Here is a 21631-nt window from a genome sequence, read left to right as displayed (position 1 = left end):
CCAATTTCCCAGCTCCTTGAGTTCCAATCCAGCGTCTTGTTGAGGCACATCCTAAAACCAGCAAAAATGGAACACATGCTTTCATTCCTGTCATTCATGTGGGAGACCCCAGTGGAATTTTAGACTCCTGGCTTTGAACTGTTTCTGGTCTTGCTGTTGTAGACATTCGCGGGGGTGAATGAACATATGAAGAATCTTTCACCTTTGCAAATAATATGAAAATATATTTGTAAAAAAATCAAAGAGACAGAAACACAATCTTTACCTTCTACAATATTAAGATTTGGGCAAAGGATGTATTTGTTCATTCTATGCTGATATTTTGCTTTAAATTACTTTATAGTGACTACATATTGATATGACAATTCCTGTGATCTTAAAAATAAGAGTTGCTGGTTTGTTATTGCACAGTCCCTTTCATTTGTCAAGGGGTTTTTAGGTAATAAGAAAGTAATTTTCACAGTATTCCCAATGATCTGAGATGGTGACAAGAACAGAGAAAGAGAGCAAATCGGGAAGCAAGCTGGCATTAAACATAAACTACAGAGCTTTTGCTCGATATTAATATGCCACAGAGCATTCCTGCTTGAGAAGGACATTTTCAATTTCAGATTTCCCCAAAGTCATATAGATTAAAAATTCAGCACATCAAGGCAATGTTAAATCACAGCTGTATAAAAAGTTGGCTTCTGAAAATAATTTTGTCTTTCAGCCAGCAATTCCCATGTCACTACCCAAGACATCAGCCACTCCTGGACCTCCAGTGGGACAGATGCCAAGAAATGTTAAGTATAAGCGTGGGCCCTGCAGCGTCTTCTGCGTCACATTCATTCACTCAGCACATGTGCTGAACAATCACTATGTGTCTTGTACATATTCAAATGGGCTGATACTGAGGAAACAGCTATCCATGCAAAACACTGAGCATGACAGATCCAAGTTCCAAATGCTAGAGGAGGAAGGACTAACAAATGGTAAATAGTGATGAGGGAAAGCAAAATTGGGAAGGTGGGTGGTAACAAAGGTGAGGAGTAGGTCATCATTTTAAATGGAATGGTCTTTCAAAGTCTTCCTGACAAGCATTCCTGTATGAGCAAAGATATAAGCAATGAAACACAAAGAGTAAACTCTAAGTGTGGAGAGGGTAAAGTGAAAACAGTAATGAAAATGGGAAGAGGGAGCCCAATGGAAGACAAAAATGGTTTTGTTGATGCTGTGATTGGCCAACTAGCCATCAGGTCTGTGGATGTTGTGGTCACAGGAATGGTTAAGGTCCGAAGAGAAAATAGTCTGCCTGTTCATGGTAATGAGAAAATGCTCTGTGTGATGCATAAACAGTGAGGAATTTGTAGCAAAAAGGACACAGCATGCCTCCTGCCAGATGCGTAGATGTTAGAATCTAACAGCTAAGCCTTTTGTCATAAAGAAATGCATCTGTCCCTTTGGAAAGCATTGAAGTCACGCACTTAAGACCATCAAAAAAACTTTATACCTACTGGCCTAGTCATCTCACCACAGGGAACCCGTCCTTGGGAGATGGAGAAAACACACATGTCTAATACTGTTTTTTGTGACATTATTAATCTTATTCCTTTGGCAGACGTCAGGCTCAAAGGGTTGAATTTATCTTAATCTAAAATTTGTCATGTACTTTTTCATTGTATATTGATGGATCAGAAATGTATATTAACAGTGGTTCAACAGGTTGCTGAAGGAGTTTTGGAGCAGTAAACCTGAAAATATTAGCTATTTATAAGAAAAAATACATTAAAATGCGTCCTCACTGTGCACATTATATAAAAGTAAACTCCGTATATTTTAAGATTGTTATATCAACAGAAAACAGCAAAATGTGTTAATAAAATAAAGGTGAATCTCATCCTGGATTTAGAACAGGGAAGGATTTTAACAAAGACACAAGCATCAAGCAAAAAGATTTAAAAATTAGAACAGAATTAAAATATCTGTGCTTATAAAGACATATTAAAGAAAAGACTGAAAGGAAATTAAAACCTACAAGAAGAAATTTGCCACACATATAATTTGTGTTTATATTCCTGCGGAACTGTGGCTGTCCTGGATTTTACTTTTTGAATATTACAGTTAGTGGTAAATTAATCCTGTGAGTACAGAGTGGATTGAAATTCTTTTTTTCACAGAAAATAAAGAGATAAAACAAAAAGAAAGAAGGAGGAGTACTGAGTGAAGAAGAAGAGAAAGGAGTAAATATGGTTATTAGAACTATAGCTATGAAGCACATGGAAATCTGCTTATATCACAAAAATTTTGAAAAGAAGACAAAATTGAGAAATAGTCAAACCAAGAGTTTACAAAGAATTCCTACACATCTATAACAAAAATATGAAAAAATAGGAAATGTACAAAAGTAATTCATGAACTGTAAATTGATAAGAAAATAAATCTGTGTCCAGCCACTCTTCTAATCATAAATTGTAGACAGGGACCAGAATCAGAAAGTCATTCTACCCATAATCATTTGGCAAAAAGTAAGAATTTTGGTATTTGCAACTGATGAGTAGAAGTTATTCATCGTCCTACCAACATGATGCATTGCATGTTGCTGGTGGGAGTCAGAATTATTACCATGCTTCCCATCACTTCGTGTTATATTGTAAAGCTGTACCTGTGCCTAACTTAGAGCTCAAAAATTATACACACACACAATGTATACAGAACATATGTGCACAAATATTGGGGGAAAACACTCAATTTTAGAAAAACTCCTAAATAACCAAAATGACTATGTTCAGGAGAATAAATTGTGTTGCTCAAAAAATAGTATAAGGTAGAGCAACGAAGAATAGATAACAACCACACATAAGTATATAAATGAATTTTGATATCATTGCTTTGAGTTTAAAACAGGTAAATATCCTAGCAGATATTTGCCTATCAATTAAGTCTCTCAGTGGGACAACCATTCCCCACACTGAAGTGTCTAAATTTGAGTCCTAGTTCACACAGTGAGAAAAAAATGATACGTTTAGTTGGAATTTTTTTGAACTTTGGGCTTGTTTATCTCATTAAAAACTGACGTTATAACACAAGGTGCTTCAAAAATTATTGGAAAACAGAATTAAGGGATGTTCATTTTGTGCATATCAAAATGAAATCCATGCATGAGGAGATCTTCAAAAAGTTAATGGATATTTTTATTATGAAAAACTATGTATAACTTTCAATGTTGTTTGTATTGCAAATGACAAAATTAATGTTTGCCATCCTGTGTGTCAACACGGGGGCTTTGAGATTACTCAAAGTATTTTTCTTGCCAAAATTCTGTAATTGAAAGGGTTTGGGCTTATTGCGTACACAGGATGGCTTTGGTTTTATTGATAGCCATCATAATGTAATAAATTGCCTGTGGGCCTTCACATTTCTTCCTTTACCATGTGAGAGTTTCACTTAGACATGTCTACCATCCTTATTGTAACAGTAGCTTTAGACATAGTGAAATCCAAGAGAGGAGGCTTAAGCCCAACAAAGGATTTTTCCTTCACAGGGTGGACATGCATGCTTGCTTAGGCAAGGATCAGAAGAGCTCATTAACTCATCATCACTTTTTCTCCACAAGCTTGGTGGAAGAAACCCCCCAGTAGTTCATCATCCTATTTTTAGTGGTTCACAAAAACACATTAGGATACAAGTTAGTATTCACTGCTACTCTAAAGTTGTTTCTGAAACATGTTGCTACTTGTTGACTTAGTCTACAATGTGACACCCAATATTGGATGATGCTTTTGGCAAGGTACCTGACAGGCATTGATAATGATATTTTCCCTTGGTCTTTTTATTTCAGTAGTTATGAAATATTCAAAGGCAGCAAAAACATGATAATGGTTTTCTAGTGAGACATACCCACCATCAGTGTTTCTAGGGGCCATTGCTATTTGTGAGTATGTTCTATGAAATTTGCTGCACACATTTTGCACACCTCACTCATATCTGTATACTGGTGCATAGGTCTGAACATATTGTGTTTTTCTACATTTATGAGCATATGTGTTGGTGTATTCTTTCATTGTCATTTGTGTAATCAACTTGAGATTTAAACTAGGGCTCGGGAATATCGGAATCTACATCCTAATTCAGCTTCCTGAGTTCACTACAATCTGAAACACGCAAATGGATAATTTAATTTAATCACCTTTGAAATGGTGTGTTCAGTCTCACTACATAAATACTCAAAATGCATAAAGTTAATGCCACCCTGGGACACATTTCACCCTGACATTCAGGTGATCAGGCCAAGGAGCAGAAAATTGGGTCTTAATTACGTTTTTCCTTTCTGATTTGCCTTGCCATTCACCTAGTCCAGTAAGCCTAAAACCGCATTCAAACCAGTCAATATATTTACGTTAAGCAAGCAGAAAAATGGTGTGTGTTCATAAGCCACGATGACTCCAGCTCACCTCATTACCCAATTTGAGCAGCTCAGATTCACTACCAATACACACACACACACACACACACACACACACACACACACACACACGTCACAATGCAATTTATGACATCACAAGGGAAATTTATTCTGTTATTTGACCCTGCATACCTTATTTTATGTACCCTGCTTCTTAAATTCTAAAAATGAGTTTATCATTCTGTCCCTAATCCTGGCTGGTTCTTCTCAGGCTTTGGAAAGATGTGCCTAATAATTTCATTAAAACCCCATGTAATTTTCATAGGTGGAAGGACAGTGAGAGGCTGAAGCAGAGGGTAAGAGTCCTAGCCAAAACTCAGCAAAGCAGTGCTGGCCACTGTGTCCATTCAGGGCTTTATGATAATCCCTGTAGTACTGCTGCTTGTTGTCTCAAATGGCTTCTTTTAATTTGCTATATTTGTCCTCAGCTTCTAAAGTCTCATGGCTTGGCTTACATCTGCCTCATTTCCTTCATCTCTAAAATACTGTTCTCTCATTCTGTTAACCTGATTTCTGTTAGGTGGATTTCAAATTCAAGACGTATCCATCTGACTTCAAGTTCTAGCTTCTAAGATGTTGGATGTTTTCATAATAAAGAGACGTTCAGTGTTTGCAAGGATTAATATACTATTCCTGATTGGATACTACACAGTACTGCACGTAATACAAGCTTACATAAAGATCACTGCTATAGAAAACCAGTCTCAGAAATCCAGGAAAATTCAGTTCACTTCAAGAATGCTACAAGGATGAGAAATCATCTGTGATTTTAAAAGGGGAAGAGTAGCCAAACGTCAGATAGTAACGGACTTTGATATGACACTCAAGGAAATTTTCTTACCTAAGATGATTTCTAACATGTTATAACATCACTGGCAGTGATAAAAGTGGTCACAGATAAATGTTTAAGAAGTTATTGCAACTAAAGGAAAAACAGATTATTGAAATTCATCCCGCTTTTACGATACAAGAGAAATTTTTTTTCAGTAACATAATTTGCTTCTTTGTTGGATGAGCTTTATCAAAAGTTAAATGTAAAGCAATTCTGACAGGATCTGAAATTATGCTTAAGGAAGGATACAAAATTATTATCAGGAAACTCCAACAGCACAAAATTCCTCGTGTTCATATTTTCAGGTGATTTTGATGATGTTCTATGGGGTGTCGTTAGTGAAATGGTGTTTCCCACCCAAATGACAAAGTTTGTCTCATTCATCACTTTTGATGAAAATGAGCACTCGAAAGAGTGAAAAAACTAGCCTATGTATTTGAAAAATATGACAATACCTTGAAGAGCACAGAACATTTCAATTAGATAAAAGGCAAGAACAACATAATTCTGATGAGACCCCCCCCCCCAATTGACACTGAAGAATAGCAGATGGCAATTTTGAGCACCTTCTAAAATTAGATATCTGAATGGAAGAGTAGAGAGGTTTTAGAAGAGTGTTGCTTTAATGGAAGATGGATCACTGGAGAAAGCTAACTCTATTTTAGAGGATTCTAGACAGTATTCCACAGGAATATCTCTCCTATGTGAGCAACTGGTACAAAAAGTGCACATTTCTTTGTCTTGACAACTCTTATTTTGGATATATTTTTGGTATTGAATATTTCTTTCACATACTTTTAGATATGTTGAATCCATTAACTAGGAACTGATTCTTTACATTTTCATGTGTTTTATTCATGTGAAAGGTGGAGAGGGGAGACTGAGAGAGAATGAGAGATAGAGATCGGGATAGAGAGAGAGAGAGAGAGAGAGAGAGAGAAATTTGAGAGAAATTAAAAGCTTTTTAGTTCACTCTCCCCGGACAGCCAGGCCTGGTTCCAGCCAAAGCTAGGAGCCCATAATTCAATCTAAATCTCATGTAGGCAGCAGGATCCAACCTCCTGAGCCACACCTGCTGCTTCCCAGGACAATCGTTAATAAGCATCTTAAATCAGAAGTAGAGCAGAAACTTGAACCTTTGCTCCTGACATGGGATGCACATGTTCCAATCAGTGTCTCAATCACAGCACCAAAAGCTTGCCCCACAAAAGCTTGAAGAAAGGATTATAGAATCTTTTTTTTATTAAATTTGCACAATTTAATAATTTGGGATAAAATTTACACACTTTTAATTATTGTGCCTTTGGTAACCTGAATGAATTATGTAACAAGAAAGAAGAACTTTTTTAAGTATGTGTGTGTGTGTGTGTGTGTGTGTGTGTGAGCTTCATCTTGGCTTTGCACCTCCATTTTTTGTCTTGACACTCAAGATATCAAGAAAGTATTCAACCAGGAAAATCATGTATGCTAATGTTTTAAATAAGAAAACACGATATCGTTCTTCTGATTGCTGTCAAATACTAGAATTACATTGCTTTGTATTGCATTGGATGCCTATTATCAAAAACATATATATGTGACCTGCCTAGAAGTGGGACTTTCTTGCTGAAATAAGGCAATATGCGAGCTGACAGGATTGTTTCGAAAGCCGTATGTATTGCCTGAGTTTGTTACCATCAATTCAAGATTCGCCTCGTAATGCTTCAAAAAATTAACTCATTAGCTTCCCAGAGCTCTAACAATTCACTGCAGACACAGTTCAGTATTGATAGTCCAGCAAGAATGCCAACTGACCTACAGGCAGAACTGCCTTCCTCTCATGGGTGTTCTAACAAGTGCTTCAAAATGCTGTTGGTATGTCTTTCTCGACTCAAGCCTGCCATCAGACACCTGAGCCTTCATCAGCTCATCCTGCTGGCTCATCTATGGGGTATGCATGACAACAGTTAGAACATGCTGTCTCTGTGTGTTAGTCATCCAGTCATTCTTGTTTCCAAGTGGCTACCTTAGTCCATTAGTACTAAAAGAGAATATCTCAAACTGTATCATCAGTGAAGAAGGGATATTTATTTTTTCAGAGTTCTGGAGCTGAGATCAAGGCCCTGGAATCTGGGGAAGGCATTCTTACTGCCTCCTCACACAGCAGAAAGCAGAAAGGAATGCATAAATGCTCTATGAAGACTCTTCCATTTCTTAACCCTAGTGGTCAGATAATCTTTCAAAAGTCCCACTTCTTAACGCCATCCCATTAGCAACACCTGAATTTTGGAGGAGGCATATTCAAGCTATAGAATTCCACCCCTGGCCCACAGATTCATGTCTTTCTTACATTATATATGTTTGCATTCAAATACTTCAATATGTATGTATTGCCTTCAAACACTTCAAATGTTGTCACAGTTGGGGCTGCCAAGGAGCAATGTGAAGTCTGAAATATGCCTGGGGCTAAAGCCCTGCCAGTTTGGGTCTGTGATGTGTGCCGTAGCCTGGACGATCTATAGAATGAATTCAGTATCATTATTTTATTGTTGTGATGAGCAGCCCCTAGCTGCCTCTTTTCATGGTATCTCCATAGCATATGTTTGTTTGATTAGCACCTTGCTTTCTCTCTTTTTTTTTTTAATTTTTGCTTATTTATTTAAAAGGTGGAGTTATAGAGAAGCAAAGAGAGTGCATTCTCTACCTTCTGGTTCACTCCCCAAATGGCCACAAAGACCAGGGCTGGGCCAGGCTGAAGCCCAGAACTTCTGGGCTTGACCACTTACTCACCAATAACACTGTTGATAGCTCTTCTCTCCTTCTGAGCCCTCACCAGAATCACTTACTATGCACTCTGCAATACAGACCTTTTTCAGAATTCACTTCAACACTGTTTCAGCATGCACCTACCTACCAGGCAACATTGCTAGGTATTTGTTGTAGCAGCAGTCACTCCTGGTACCAGTTTCTTAGTGTATATGTGCTGTTTCTTCAGAAAAGATTTGTTTCTAACGGTTCTGAAGGTTGAGCATCTGGCAACTGGCGAGTGCCTTCTTGTTGCTTCCTCACAGCGTGGAAGGTAGAAAGCCGACACCAAATGCCACAAAAATTCTCTTTTACAGGAATTTTCATGGCCCAGCATGAGGATTAAATGGTTAAATTTTCACATTGCAAGTGACAAGATCCTACATGGGAGCTGGTTCGTATCCCAACTGCTCCACTTCCCTTCCAGCATCCTGCTTGTGGCCTGGGACCCTGCACCTGCATGGGAGACCTGCTCCTGGCATCGGAACAGCACAGCTCCAGCTGTTGTGGCCATTTGGGAAGTGAACCAGCAGATGGAAGATCTTTCTCTGTCTCTCCTTCTCTCTGTAAATCTGATCTGCCTCTCTAATAAGAATAAATAATTTTCTGTAGAAACTTTTATACCATTCATGAAAGGAGTCCTTATGTTCTAATAACCTCTTACAAAGAACTACTTCTCAAAACTATCAGAATTATAGAGGAGATACCTTCAAATCATAGCATATTCAGAAACCTTCCATGTAAAGACATCTGGAAACACAGTATCACCTTTACCACCACTCATTTGTGGAACATTGCAATGTATGCCACAAGACAGTTGAGTTGATGATCTTGCTGTGAGCCTTTATTAATATCTTCATACTTATTAGGGTCAACTTGGGATCATGAAGATAAAATGAAAAAGCTAGCATTACTTAGTTTGAATCTTCCATTCTTATTCCTTTAGCAGTTTCTTGGCTATCCAGTGAAACACACAGTTCATCCTCCTCCAGCACAGGATCAACTCTTCAGGGTGAGTACTTGGGGTAAGATTTGGGGACATTGAGAGCAATGATCTTTTCTATTTGGGCCAGGTAATAAAGCAATAATCAATGATAATCCAAATATCGGATGGGTATTTAAAAGTGTATCTTGATGGTTGAAATGACAATGAAAATCAGAATTCTTCCCAGCTATTCAAAGAAAAAAAAGAATAAGCCTTAGAGTTTTCTCCATTCTTTTTCAAAATGAAATGTAGCAGATAGCACTTTTTACATTACATCTGTAAAAGAAATTTCAATTTTTAGTTATCTCTTAGAAAATGGAGCAATTAGTCACTGTAGACATGTCTGATCTGACACTGCAAAGGAGTCTTTAAGGGTCATATCAAACACACTGAGACAGGAAGATCAAGTGTTTTTGTTCAGCTGTATCTCTGATACTCTGATAGAGAATAGATTAGCCTTACATTTCAATTACTCAAACTTGTGGCATCATCCGGTACCATGAAGATCCTTTAATGATATAACTGCATTGTTTGGAAGTTGGCAGCTTATCTATTTCTCTAAACTAATATAAAACTTCTTTCATTCAGTTTGCTGTTATCTACCAGCCTTGATATAAACGTGTCCTTAGTAAATTTTACTTACATCTTAGACACCCTCTAGCCATTCCAATACAGTGCTTGCTAACATCACAGGAAACCCAATCATCTCCTTATAGAACTAGACCAGGCGATATGTTCTTCAGATCTTCAACCATTCCCTCTCTATTCCCAGATGATATCTTCACCAGCACAACCAGACCATTTACGGAAGTTCCCACAACTGCCAGTGGATCTACTAAAAATAATCACACCCATATAACTGGTAAATTATTTATTAGGTTTATTTTGCCATTGTGATGTTTTGCTTACTCAAAAATTATTCATTGATTATCTACCGCTTGCCAGACACTCTGTTATTTAACGGGTGTACAGCAATAACATTGACCTTCTGAAGAGTATAATCTACTATAGATGATAATAAGTCAATCATCACATAATTAAATTTACTTGTAAATTACCATACAACTAAGTTTATTTTTGACAATCATTATGATAAGGTGTTGACAGTCAAACAGAAAGATTTGATTGTAATTCAAGCCTGAGAAAGGACTATCTGAGGATATGTTATTCAAATTAAAATCTGAAAAATAAATAGCAATTAGCCATCTGAAAAGCAGCAAGAAATCACAGCAAAACAAGGAAGATACTGTTGGGGAAAAAATATATTCCTACGATTTAACTAATAAAATTTGCTGATGCATAATGTAGTTCTTTGTTTTTTACAATAAGAAAGCAAAGAACTGGGTAAGTTATGCAGGTCAGCATTATAAACTTACAGGCATAATTAGCTCTCATTTCAGGGATAGGAATCTCACTATCAGGTGATGAAATTCCCACCTTTTAGGGGCTTCAGATCACTGACATTCTGGTGCACACATCTTGACAATTGAGTTGCAAACCAAGGCTCTATTGGCCTACCAACATAGTTAAGATACTCATGCATTAAAGAGCTGTCCAATTTAGAGGGGAAGCAACTCTGGAGGTATACTTCTCCCACTGAACATTCCAGAAGCCGATGTTTCTCTTTTTTCATTTGATTGGAAGACAAATACAGGCATTGACTCAAGATCAATTTAAACCTTTTGTTTCTTCACTTTCTCTAGAGTGTTGGAGACAACATGTTATATCTTAGCACATTTGCAGTGTGGAGCCTAGTGAAATGTTGACTTGCCAAAAATCAGACTTACTCTTGTGATGACCATCTGTGTGATATGTGCTTGTGTATGTATGTTTGTGTGTGTAATCACGCTACTCTAGAGGCTTGAGCTGTAAACTCTCTAGCCTCGTGTTTTGATGAGAATGCCATATGGTTGTGTAACAGGACTACATGAACTTAAATGGATATCTACTTAGAATTGGGTTAGGATAAGCACACAAAATGGCCATGAATCCCTGGATGTGTGTTGTAGTAAAGAAAAGATCCTCAGCACTCACTAACCAGAAATAGCTGCAATCTAAACTACACAAACCAGGCGAAAAACAGACATACTCCAAAATAGTTATTTACCTTTCTTTCTTTTCTTTTCTTTTTTTTTTTTTTGGTAATGAGAAACAATATAATAAAAATTGGGCAGGGTGGAGCATTTGGTGTAACAAATAACTTTCTAAGCATATTCCACATCAGAGTGCTGGAGATCTTTCCCCAGCTCCATGTCTTGACTCCAGTTTCCTGCTAACACATGCTTGGATGTAGGATCAGCTCTCAGGTCTAGGCTCTTGCGTCCCAGCCAGTGTGGACATATGAGGAGTGAATCAACAGACTGTAATATTGTTCTCCTGTATGTTTTTCACTCTCCCTCCATTAAATAAATAAGCAAATTAATAATAAAAAATTACAACTGAGTAAAAGAGAATCAAAACCTTGTCTCTCCATACATAAACCTTACCATTTAACATAGTGATGAAGATAATCCAAATAAAATTTGTCCAAATGGTCTATGTAAATTAAGTATCTACAGATTTGATTTGTCTGTAATGCCCTTAGAAGTTTCACTGGAGTGTAGTTAGAAATAACAAAATCTAGGAAACAATTTAATCCTATGGTGGATCCATTAGGAAATTATCCAATTATTGAATAAATGCTGTAAATCTGTAGGCATTGCTGTGGATAATATTCCAATAATTCTTTTTTGAAGAGGCCAGGAGCAAAACAGCATCAATAGTATGTTCCAATTTATAAGAAAATAGATACAAAATGGTCCCAAAACATTTAGATACCTTATATTTATAAAAATTTCTGGTGAGACACTTCATTGACAAGGCTGATGCATACCCTCAGAGCATGATGGTGGGCAATGAGCAGCCCACCCTGATGAGTTCACTCTCTTAATGTCTTTGCAGGCATTGTGATTGATAGGCCTAATGATGGGATGTCCTGGCCGGCGATTGTCGCAGTTCTGCTCTTTGTCTGCATATCATTGTTTGGTCTTGGGATAAGAAAATGGTGCCAATACCAAAAAGAAATGTGAGTATAACAATAAGATACGTAGGAACTGATCATTTGTATTACAAAGTGTTTTCTGAGCAGAAAATGTGAGATCCTCTTATGCTGTCCTTAAAACAATGTTCTCAGAAGGCTCTCAGAGAGGTCTTCTAGCTTGCCCCACATCACACAGTCTGGATGAAATGCACAAGTCCTGCCCGCACTGGGCTGCCTGAGCTGTAATACTCAAAATGCAGAGCAAGTCAGCGGGTGTGAAATGAGAACTGAGCCTCACCTTACCTCAAAACTAAAACTAATTATTCTTTTAATCTTCATTATCTTTTTCATTTTCGTGCATCTTTGAACTGCTCTGGCTGAGCTAAGCTTAGATGCTCAAGTGTGAAATTGAGTAAGAAAGGTAATTTTAAGAGATTTCCAACATATTTTTCATCAAAGTGGTCTTCTGTTGTACTTTTTTCCCTTTTTTCCAAGAAGTAAAGCAATTAAACATTCACTTACCGCCATTCTGCTTGTCTTACTAAATTGTTTTCCAAAACTCTTCTCCACTCAGCATTTAGAAATGGCTTGTAAGGTTAAACTCACTTTTCTGACTCTCTATTGTGGATTAGTCTGGATTAGGCTATGTTCACAGGAGCGCCCACATTACACAGACATGATTGTCCACGTCTTAACATTACTAAGACAACACTTAACCTTGTACAATAATACTTCTGCCTTTTAGAACGTATCCTTGAGGATTCTGCAACTATGTGCAGTGTTTCTGGTGAATAAGACACTGAGTTAGAAATTGGAAATTCTGGATTCTTGTCCAAGGACTACATTTTGGTCACCATTTATGAAAATCATTATTTCTCTACAAGACAAAAAAGACAAGAGTGCAAGTTCTCAGACTTTCATCCACATTTTGCCCTGTGTCCAATCTCTGTGAAAGCATCAAAACAAAGTGATCAAGTTTAGAGGGTCTTTATATTAAAATGGGCAAATGGGAATCCGACTATTTCAATTGATGTTTGTGAATTGTTCTGTATTCAACTGTACTACATACCAACTGAAGATCTCTTTCTCTCTCTTTCTCTCTGTCAAAATTAATACTTTGAACTGTCAGGGCATATAGGTGCTTGAGTCATTGATGTAAGATGCTCACATATAAAATCATACTCCTTGAAAAAGACATCTGGATAATTTGTACAACTAAGTTTAATACTAACTTGTGTGCTAGGTGCATATCCAACAAAGATAAGTTGTGTTAAGAATGGCATTTTATACAATGATGATTTTGAGAATATTCTCTAATCCAGATAAAAGAGATTCTGGCACTATTGCACCAGTAGCAACCAACTCAATGGAGACTCAGCAGAGCTTTGCTTCCAGCCTGTACCAGCTCCTAGAAGTACACAGCAAGCATGTAGGTCAAGGCTGGTGATAGGTTTGGCAAAGGGGCTATTTATAAAGCTTCAGTCTTAAATGACTTTAAAATTTGGTCTGTGAAGGAAAACCAAATATTTTCTTGTATAAGAGAAAAACATCTGATATTAGGAGGCACTTACATGGAGAATAATGGTACAGGTTGAGAAATTTCAGTTGCTGGGCTGATTCTCTTAGACTTGTTGTTTTTGCTGCTCAACCTCAGTTTTATCTGTAGAATGAGGACAGTGATACTCAATTCTCAAATGCAAAATAAATATTATATAAATATGTTCAAACCATAAAATGGGTATCAGTATCAATTAGTGATATGATAAGGATATTCAAATGGCTGGTAGGACTGTAGTGTGAAGCTTAATTCTGCAAGAACTAGGAAGGATATCTGTTTTTCACCAATCTCCTACTTTTAGAAAATAAATAACACTTCACATTCAATTCATTTAGCATTCAAACAGCTATATTTTGTTCCTAGCATGGAAAGACCTCCTCCATTCAAGCCACCTCCACCTCCTGTCAAGTACACCTGCATTCAAGAGTCCATTAGCTTTGGTCTGCCTTGTCATGAGATGGAGCTGCTCTACCCCTTTGAGACTTCACCATGTAGTGGAGCTCTCCTGCAATCCAACTGAGAAGGTGTGTTTTATGTTACATAAACATAATCACCCTCCAGCCAAGCCTCTGCTGCAGATGAAATCCATTTCAGAGCTGAATAATCTGCTCTTGTACCTGCATAGGCCTGAAATTCCAACAGCATTGAGCGGCTCTGTCATGTTCACACCCAAAGCCATCTGTATGAATTTCCTTGCTTTTGTAAAAGCTGCATGTTAGGCTGCTGCAATTTAAAAATGCCTGCAGTGATTTACTTACTTTTCTAGTTAAAGGAACAATTATAGTTTCAATTATATGGCTTTACTCAACCCGCCTCAAACATCTTCCAGCATTCTAAATTATTTTGTGAAATTATGATCATCTTGGAACTTTGTTGCACTCCACAAGAGAATTACAAGAAGAAAAAATCTGAAACTTCCAGCAAGAGTTACCAATAATGAAACAGTACAGTCAATATTTCAACAGAGATTTTGTTGTTTATTGCCACTAGAGGAAAATAGAATGCATCAGACAAAAACCATATTCTGAGTCTCCTTTCACTTTTTCTTCCATTGTGCTCAGTCCAGTCTCCTACCTCACAGACCAGAATAAGGAGGAGCAAAAGAGATAGCTAGTCAACAATGAAGTAGCCTGGAAGATACAACATTTTGCTGGTTTCTAAATTGTATGAGCTCGGGCCTGGCGTGAAAGCGTAGTGGTTAAGGTCCTAGCCTTGCACACCCTGGATCCCATATGGGCACCAGTTCTAATCCCGGCAGCCCTGCTTCCCATCCTGCTCCCTGCTTGTGGCCTGGGAAAGCAGTTGATGAAGGCCCAAAGCCTTGGGACCCTGCACCCGCGTGGGAGAACCTGGAAGAAGTTCCTGGCTCCTGGCTTTGGATTGGCTCAGCTCCAGCCATTGTGGCTGCTTGGGGAGTGAATCATCAGATGGAAGATCTTCCTCTCTGTTTCTCCTCCTCTCTGTATATCTGACTTTCCAATAAAAATAAATAAATACTTTTTTAAAAAATAAAATAAAATTGTATGAGCTAAGAGTGAGTTCATTCTCAGCTTAGCCTCTGTGTATGTAGGACTGTATGTTTGTGATGTGCATCACACTAGCAACAAATTGTTATGTTAGCAAGCAGGTGTCCTAACCGCATTTCAATGCATCTATTTAATTTCCATTACTCTTTTTTTTTCCCCATCTGGGGACTTCACTGTTCATCCAACATGCCTGTTTTGGTCTGTCTTGAAACAGATAAACTCAAAGGAGACTAACACCGATAAATTAATCCTGCTCCAACCGATTTTTCACAAAGCAATTCAAGCAAAATGTACAAGTGACAGAGAAACTTAGATATTCCCTGTATTCAGCAATAGTTTGTCAGTGAATAAATTACTGCTCACTCTTGTCTCCCTAGCCCCAAGCACTCTTCCACAGGAAGGGAAAACAGATGTTATGGACAGCGGAAATGATAGGCAACTTTTGCATGGATTTCGGTCTGCAAAAGAATCCTTAGCTCACTTGTAGCACAACTCCCTCTGACTGCACATGAGCAGAAGTTTAAATACATTTTTTATTTACCATGGCTGCTCTTCTCTTGATCAATTCAGTCAGAATCTCAGAGGTACAAGACAGGCATAAGCACTCTCAGATGACTCATGTTCAGTTGAAAATAAGAATTACTGACACAGTGGAAGTCCCTACTTATTGATCAGAATCTTAGGGACTTAAGTCTTTAGTGATGGAGCCTCTTCCGGATCTCCCACATGGGTTCTGGTTCCCCCACGTGGGTTCTGGGTCCCAAGGTTTGGGCCATTCTAGACTGCTTTCCCAGGCTGCAAGCAGGGAGTTAGAAAGTAAGTGGGACCACCTGGATTAGAACTGGCATCCATATGATATCCAGGCACATTCAAGGCAAGGACTTTAGTCACTAGGCTACCTCATCAGGCCCTCTAATTATTTTAGCGTCGCTTTTTTTATAGACAAGAGCTGTCTCGCATGTATTTAAATAAGTATTGATTTTTTTAATGCTCAGATAGTACTTTCCAAAATTTTTGACAGAAAACAAAGAAAAGTAGAAATGACTGGCCCCTAGAGATGTGATGACCTAGAAAATGTTGAGAAAAAAAAGACTATAAAATGAAAAAAGAATGGAATAATTCAGAATTAGCCAATAAAATTCAGAGAAATGTAACAAGGGCAGGCAGTGAAGAGAAGGGTGCCCAGAGGCTCTGCGCTGGGGAGCAGGTTCTGGAGGCACTGCTCTTGGCACCAGCAAGTAGGGAGTGTGTTTGGCTTCATCCTGGGGGTTCAACCTGCAGAGACACAAACACTTTGCTCTATCTTGTTGGGGGCACTGACCATTTCCTGCCCTGTGATTGGCCCTTTGCCCTGATTGGTATGCCTTGGTTCTCTTTAAGTTGATTGGTCAAGTTTGACAGTTAAGCGGGGGGCTTGGCGGGGGAGGGGCTGGAGCGTAACGGATATAACGGTGATAACGGTCAACGGACAACGGTCACGACGGGACGGAGGAGCAGAATAAAAGCGCCTTGGAGACTCTCTCAAGTGTCGGGTGATTTCTTCCGCGGGACGGGAGGACCCCCGATATATCTGAGATGAGGGCTAAAATACTGAGTATGATGAAGGTTTTAGCAATAACAATTAAAGTTATACCAAAAGTTAAAGGGTGAGTATCCAGCAGGAAATACAGACACAGTGAACAGAAGCTGCCACCAGGGACACTCGGCACATGAACTGACAAAGAGGGACTATTGTTCTAGCCGGAAACACATGGTAGGAGTAGAACAACTTATGTCCTGTCATCTGCAAAGGGACTGTCTTCTTGGACTTGGTGATTACTTACAAGCCGCCTGCTGCATCCAGGAAGGCATAGCAGAGAGCAGAGCAAGACCTCAGGTGACGTCAGGATCAAGGAACAGGTTCAGAATTAATCTTAATTCTGATCCAGTTTGTCAGTGAGGAGTCTTGACATTCATTGGGCACATGTCACCAGAGAAATGGGAAAAGTAATATCTAAAATATTTCTCCCCAGCTGGCATTTCACACCTTTCTGTCTCTTTGATCTTCTTTGCTGGCCCCGCTCAGCCAGGCTCCCCAAGTTTGCTCAAAGGCTGTGTGAGGGTGTGACTGCATGAAAGATGCCTCACATCATGAAGAAAAGAACATGACAGGGTCCATGTACAGAGACCTCTTCCCGTGTGCTCGGAGTTTTGTCACACTGTTTCTCATACACTGTCCGAAGAAGACAGAAATGAATGCAATGGACTCAGTGGGCCTGAGAACCCAAGACCCATGCACAAGAATTCACTTACTTAAAAAAAAAAAAATGAAAACCACCTTATTTAATTTTATTTGGAAGGCAGATTTAAGAGAGAGAGAAATCTGGCTATTTGAGGAGTGAAAAATAGAAAAGAACGCTTTTATGGGTGGCCAGTTTACGGTTTGAAAGACCACATTCAACAACTGATTTTAAAAAAAAAATCTAAGAACTGCTAGAGTGATACAAATAAAGAGAAAAGCATATTCAGAAAGAACAGAATTTTAGAAACAGAGTGTTGGGGCTGGCATAGTATATTGGTTAAAGCTATCACAACGCAAACACCTGTTATGGGCATCATTCCTGTCCTGGCTGCTCCATTTTCAATTCCTTTCCCTGCCACCCACATGGGAGACCTGGATGAAGCTTCTGGCCCCTGGCTTTGGCCTAGCCCAGACCTGGCCCTTGCAGCCATCTAGAAAGTGAGCCATTAGATGGAAGATTCTCTGTCTTTCTCTCTTCCTCGCCCTGACTTTAAAATGAAGAAGTAAGTTTTTTATTAAGGGTATCATCTAAGAGGGAGTATAGGAACGACTTTAAAAGACTGCAGCGAGGGAGCTGCCGTGAGAGGCTAGGACACACGGCAGAGCCCCTGTGAATGGGAAACCCTGCACAATGATTTCACCAGGAAGGCAAAAAATCAGTGGTAGAAGAATATTTTATTGTTTATGTGATGAGGCCAAAAAAAAAAAAGGAAAAGCAGATTAACCTCCAAAGATGCTTTGGCACAATATATTCCTTATAAAAAAAACTTCAGAGAAAATGGCATATTTTCTTAAGTACCTGTGTATCCCTGATTTGTGCTTGCCTACCTATACAAATACCAGTTACTCTTACTCTACAAGAAGGAGCTTTAACAATTGATAGAAAAATGGCATTAAAGGTGGTTTATTTTGGTGCCAAGAAATTCATGCAGTCTTTTCACAGCACATATTTTAAATGACATTTCTGGAAAGCTTTTGTAATAATGTGGAATATTGAAGTATAGGAATGACCTTGAATGGATGCAGGGATGGATTCCTACCAGAAGTATCACAGTGAACTCATGGTTTCTCATGTGTGTGTGTGTACATATGCATGGGTTAAAGTGGCATCCATCTCAAGTATCACATCTGGAGGTCTATGATGTTCATCTGTCCCCGATGATAATAATTTCTATCGTCTCTGAGTCTACACATGTGTGTGCATGTGTATATGTTACATTGTACATACATATGCCTGGATTGCCTAGATCTGGGTCTTCAAAGAATCAAGATGCAAAGATCTCCTAGTGGTAATGAATACATCTAGTATCCAGATGTCAGTCTCACAATTCCCTGGCAGAAGCAACCATTACTTCTCCCAGAAATGCCCGGTTAGGGGCAAAATTATTTTAAAATGGCCTTTGTATACCTTGTTACCTCGGAAAAATAAGAACACGGGCCATGTGGTCCAGCAGGTAAGTCTGAAAAATGCAAGAATCAGATTAGAGAGACGTCCACTGAATAAATCTATCGTAATTCGAATGCCAAATATCACTGGTACAACAAAGAAATAGAAACAATACAATACAAATACTATAAATAGAAACAACCAAGAAAAAATAGGAGTTCATGAGCCCTAACCAGCAATACCTGATAGAAATACAAGTATGTAGATAGACCATGAGGGAGAGAGAGAAAAGGGAGAAGCAGGGCAAGCAGGGATGCTCAGCAAACAAGGGAATATGGAGAAAGGGCTGACATTCAGAAAATACTAATTTCTAATCATCGTACTGAAGAGTGGCATGCACAAGAACTAGAATGGGTACAGGCCAGACAAGCTAGGTGCAGGCACATCTAATGTGAGTCATGTCGGGCTAGGCCACAATACCCTCTGGCAGGTACAAGGGGCACTCTCATGTTCGGCTGTACCTATCCCTAGTGAGCATGAAAACCAGGGCTGGGGTTGTGCCAGGCTGGACAAGACAGTGGCACCCATCGGCAGATGTGAAACCCAGGTCTGGGGGAGGGTCAGACTGAGCTAAGCTGCTGCATCTGTGGGTGTGCACGAGATTCAGATGGGATGCAGACTGGGCTGCAGCATAAAAAGCCAGGTCTAGGAGCAGGTCTGGTGGAGTTACTGGAGGTCACCCTGGCTCGGCCTCGGCACCCACTTGTAAGATGAGGATTGGGTCTGTGGTGAACTGTATGAGCTGGCCCACAGCACATGCTGGTTCACATGGGATGTGGGGCTGAGGCAGGACTGACTAAGCAGCGTGCATCCACCACTGTATATGTTGGCTGGTGCAAGTGAGAAACTAAGCCTGACCCTGCACTGACTGGCACACAACAAGAATCAAGTCTGAGGTCACCCAGGAGAGGTTTCTTGGGGGACTGCACTACTAGACTACTGGACTCAAAACCTGGTCACAGGGAAAATCACAAACTATTTGGCCCTGCCTTGGAGTGCATGTATCGGGACCAGGCCTGCTCAGTTGCTGATGCCTGTGCGATGAAAAGCATGCTGCCCAGATGCACATGGGATATAGGACAGCCTGCTCATCCAGGCCAGCAGGAGATGTTGAGTGCCTCCTCAGAGGATGAGAAGCAGAACAGTTGGACAATTCTGGCAAAGCTTTGAAGCATGTTCCTGGGTCGTCTGTGAATTCACGAAGGTGGATTTCGTCAATTGGCTGACCTTGGAAATGTTTTCTCAACCCTGGAGCAACATAACCAAGAAATTCTGAAAAGTAACAAAACTAGTCTAGTGACAATCTTGGAACATTCTTCTCCATGTCCGTGTCTCTAAGGCTTCATCAAATGATTGTTCCCCGGTCCCAGGTGCTGATGTAGTTTCACAGCAAGGAGAGGCCCTGCCCTCTCCTCCCCATGAGACACAGAAAAAAAAAAAAACTGAACCCTTTAAACAATGTAAATAACATTAAAAATAAAATAAAATTAAAATTAGAAAAAATAAAGGCAGTTCATTTTCCCAAAACATCAGCTTCTGAAAGACAAAGCTCTAAAGTTATTTTAGGTTAAAGGAAGCTAAAGAGACAATACAATTAATCGCAATGCCTGACTCTAGACGGGATCCTGTACTGGAAGCGAAAAAATGCTATACAGGACATCAGTAGATCCTCTGACAACATTGAAAAGTGTGAAAAGATTTGATAAAAGTGTTGATAACCCATTTTTATTACATAATATTCCCATGAAATATAAATGGAGATATTTAGCAATATAAGGCCAAGATATATGAAGGTACTTTGAAAAGTTTGTTGAAAATTGGAATTAGAGGGTAAATTTATTTGGGGACAAAAAAATTTTGGAAATCCTGTGCCTAGCCTTATTTATAATACACTGTCTCTATGAACTTATCTAAGACCCCTTGTAGAAGTATACAATTAAGGAAGACAGCAAAGAATGCTGGCATGTATTCAAATTGAAAATCTGAATGTATGTTGGGGATTTCTTCAATAGATGTGTGTGTGTGTGTGTGTGTGTGTGTGTGTGTGTGTGTGTGTGTGTACATGGAATAGCACAGCGTCTTTCTCAGGCTCAGACCCTCTGTTCATCGTTTATACACTTACATATGTGCACACACTTATAGATAAATAGGGATGGAGAAGATAAAGAGGGTGAACTGCTCAAAACAGATGGGTCTAGGTGAAAAGAAATGGATGGGAAGTTTGTTTTTTTTTTTTTGCTTTTTCAGTCTCTTTGAGTTTTAAATTATTACCAAATTGGAAGTTCAAATTAAAAATGCTTAAGCGGGCCTGGTGCAATAGTCTAGTGACTAATGTTCTCGCATTGAACATGCTGAGATCCCATATGGGCACCAGTTCTAACCCCAGAGGCTCCACTTCCCATCCTGCTCCCTGATTGTGGACTGGGAAAGCAGTTGAGGATGGCCCAAAGCCTTGGGACCCAGCACCTGCGTGGGAGACCTGGAAGAGCTCCTGGCTCCTGGCTTTGGATTGGCTCAGCTCCACCATTGCGTCCACTTGGGGAGTGAATCATTGGACAGAAGATCTTCCTCTCTCTCTCTCCCCCTCTCTGTATATCTGACTTTACAATAAAAATTAAAATAAATCTTTTTTAAAAACTGCTTAAGCAAGGCTTATTTAAAGATCATAAATTGGACTCAAAACCAGACTAATTAATATTGCAGCGTTTGCTGTGACAAAATGCCAAGATCTGTTTCTTTGGAGCAAGCATTCCTT

At 39.2% G+C, this 21631-nt stretch overlaps 1 protein-coding gene across 1 annotated transcript in view; it reads left to right on the top strand.

Annotated features, from left to right (window-relative positions):
* CD96 (CD96 molecule) overlaps window positions 1-14142 on the top strand; it is a 69963-nt gene extending 55821 nt beyond the window's left edge. Inside the window, exons 9-13 of the mRNA XM_040980913.1 lie at window positions 713-784; window positions 9007-9072; window positions 9818-9907; window positions 11986-12109; window positions 13986-14142. Coding sequence (XP_040836847.1) covers window positions 713-784; window positions 9007-9072; window positions 9818-9907; window positions 11986-12109; window positions 13986-14142 — 509 coding nt within the window. The remainder of the gene's footprint in view (window positions 1-712; window positions 785-9006; window positions 9073-9817; window positions 9908-11985; window positions 12110-13985) is intronic.
* Window positions 14143-21631: the final 7489 nt, after the last annotated feature.

Source organism: Ochotona curzoniae, unplaced genomic scaffold (assembly GCF_017591425.1).
Source record: "Ochotona curzoniae isolate NIBS_2020 unplaced genomic scaffold, NIBS_Ocur_1.0 contig_3498, whole genome shotgun sequence".
NCBI classification, from domain to species: Eukaryota; Metazoa; Chordata; class Mammalia; order Lagomorpha; family Ochotonidae; genus Ochotona; species Ochotona curzoniae.
This window is presented reverse-complemented; position numbering and strand designations above follow the sequence as displayed.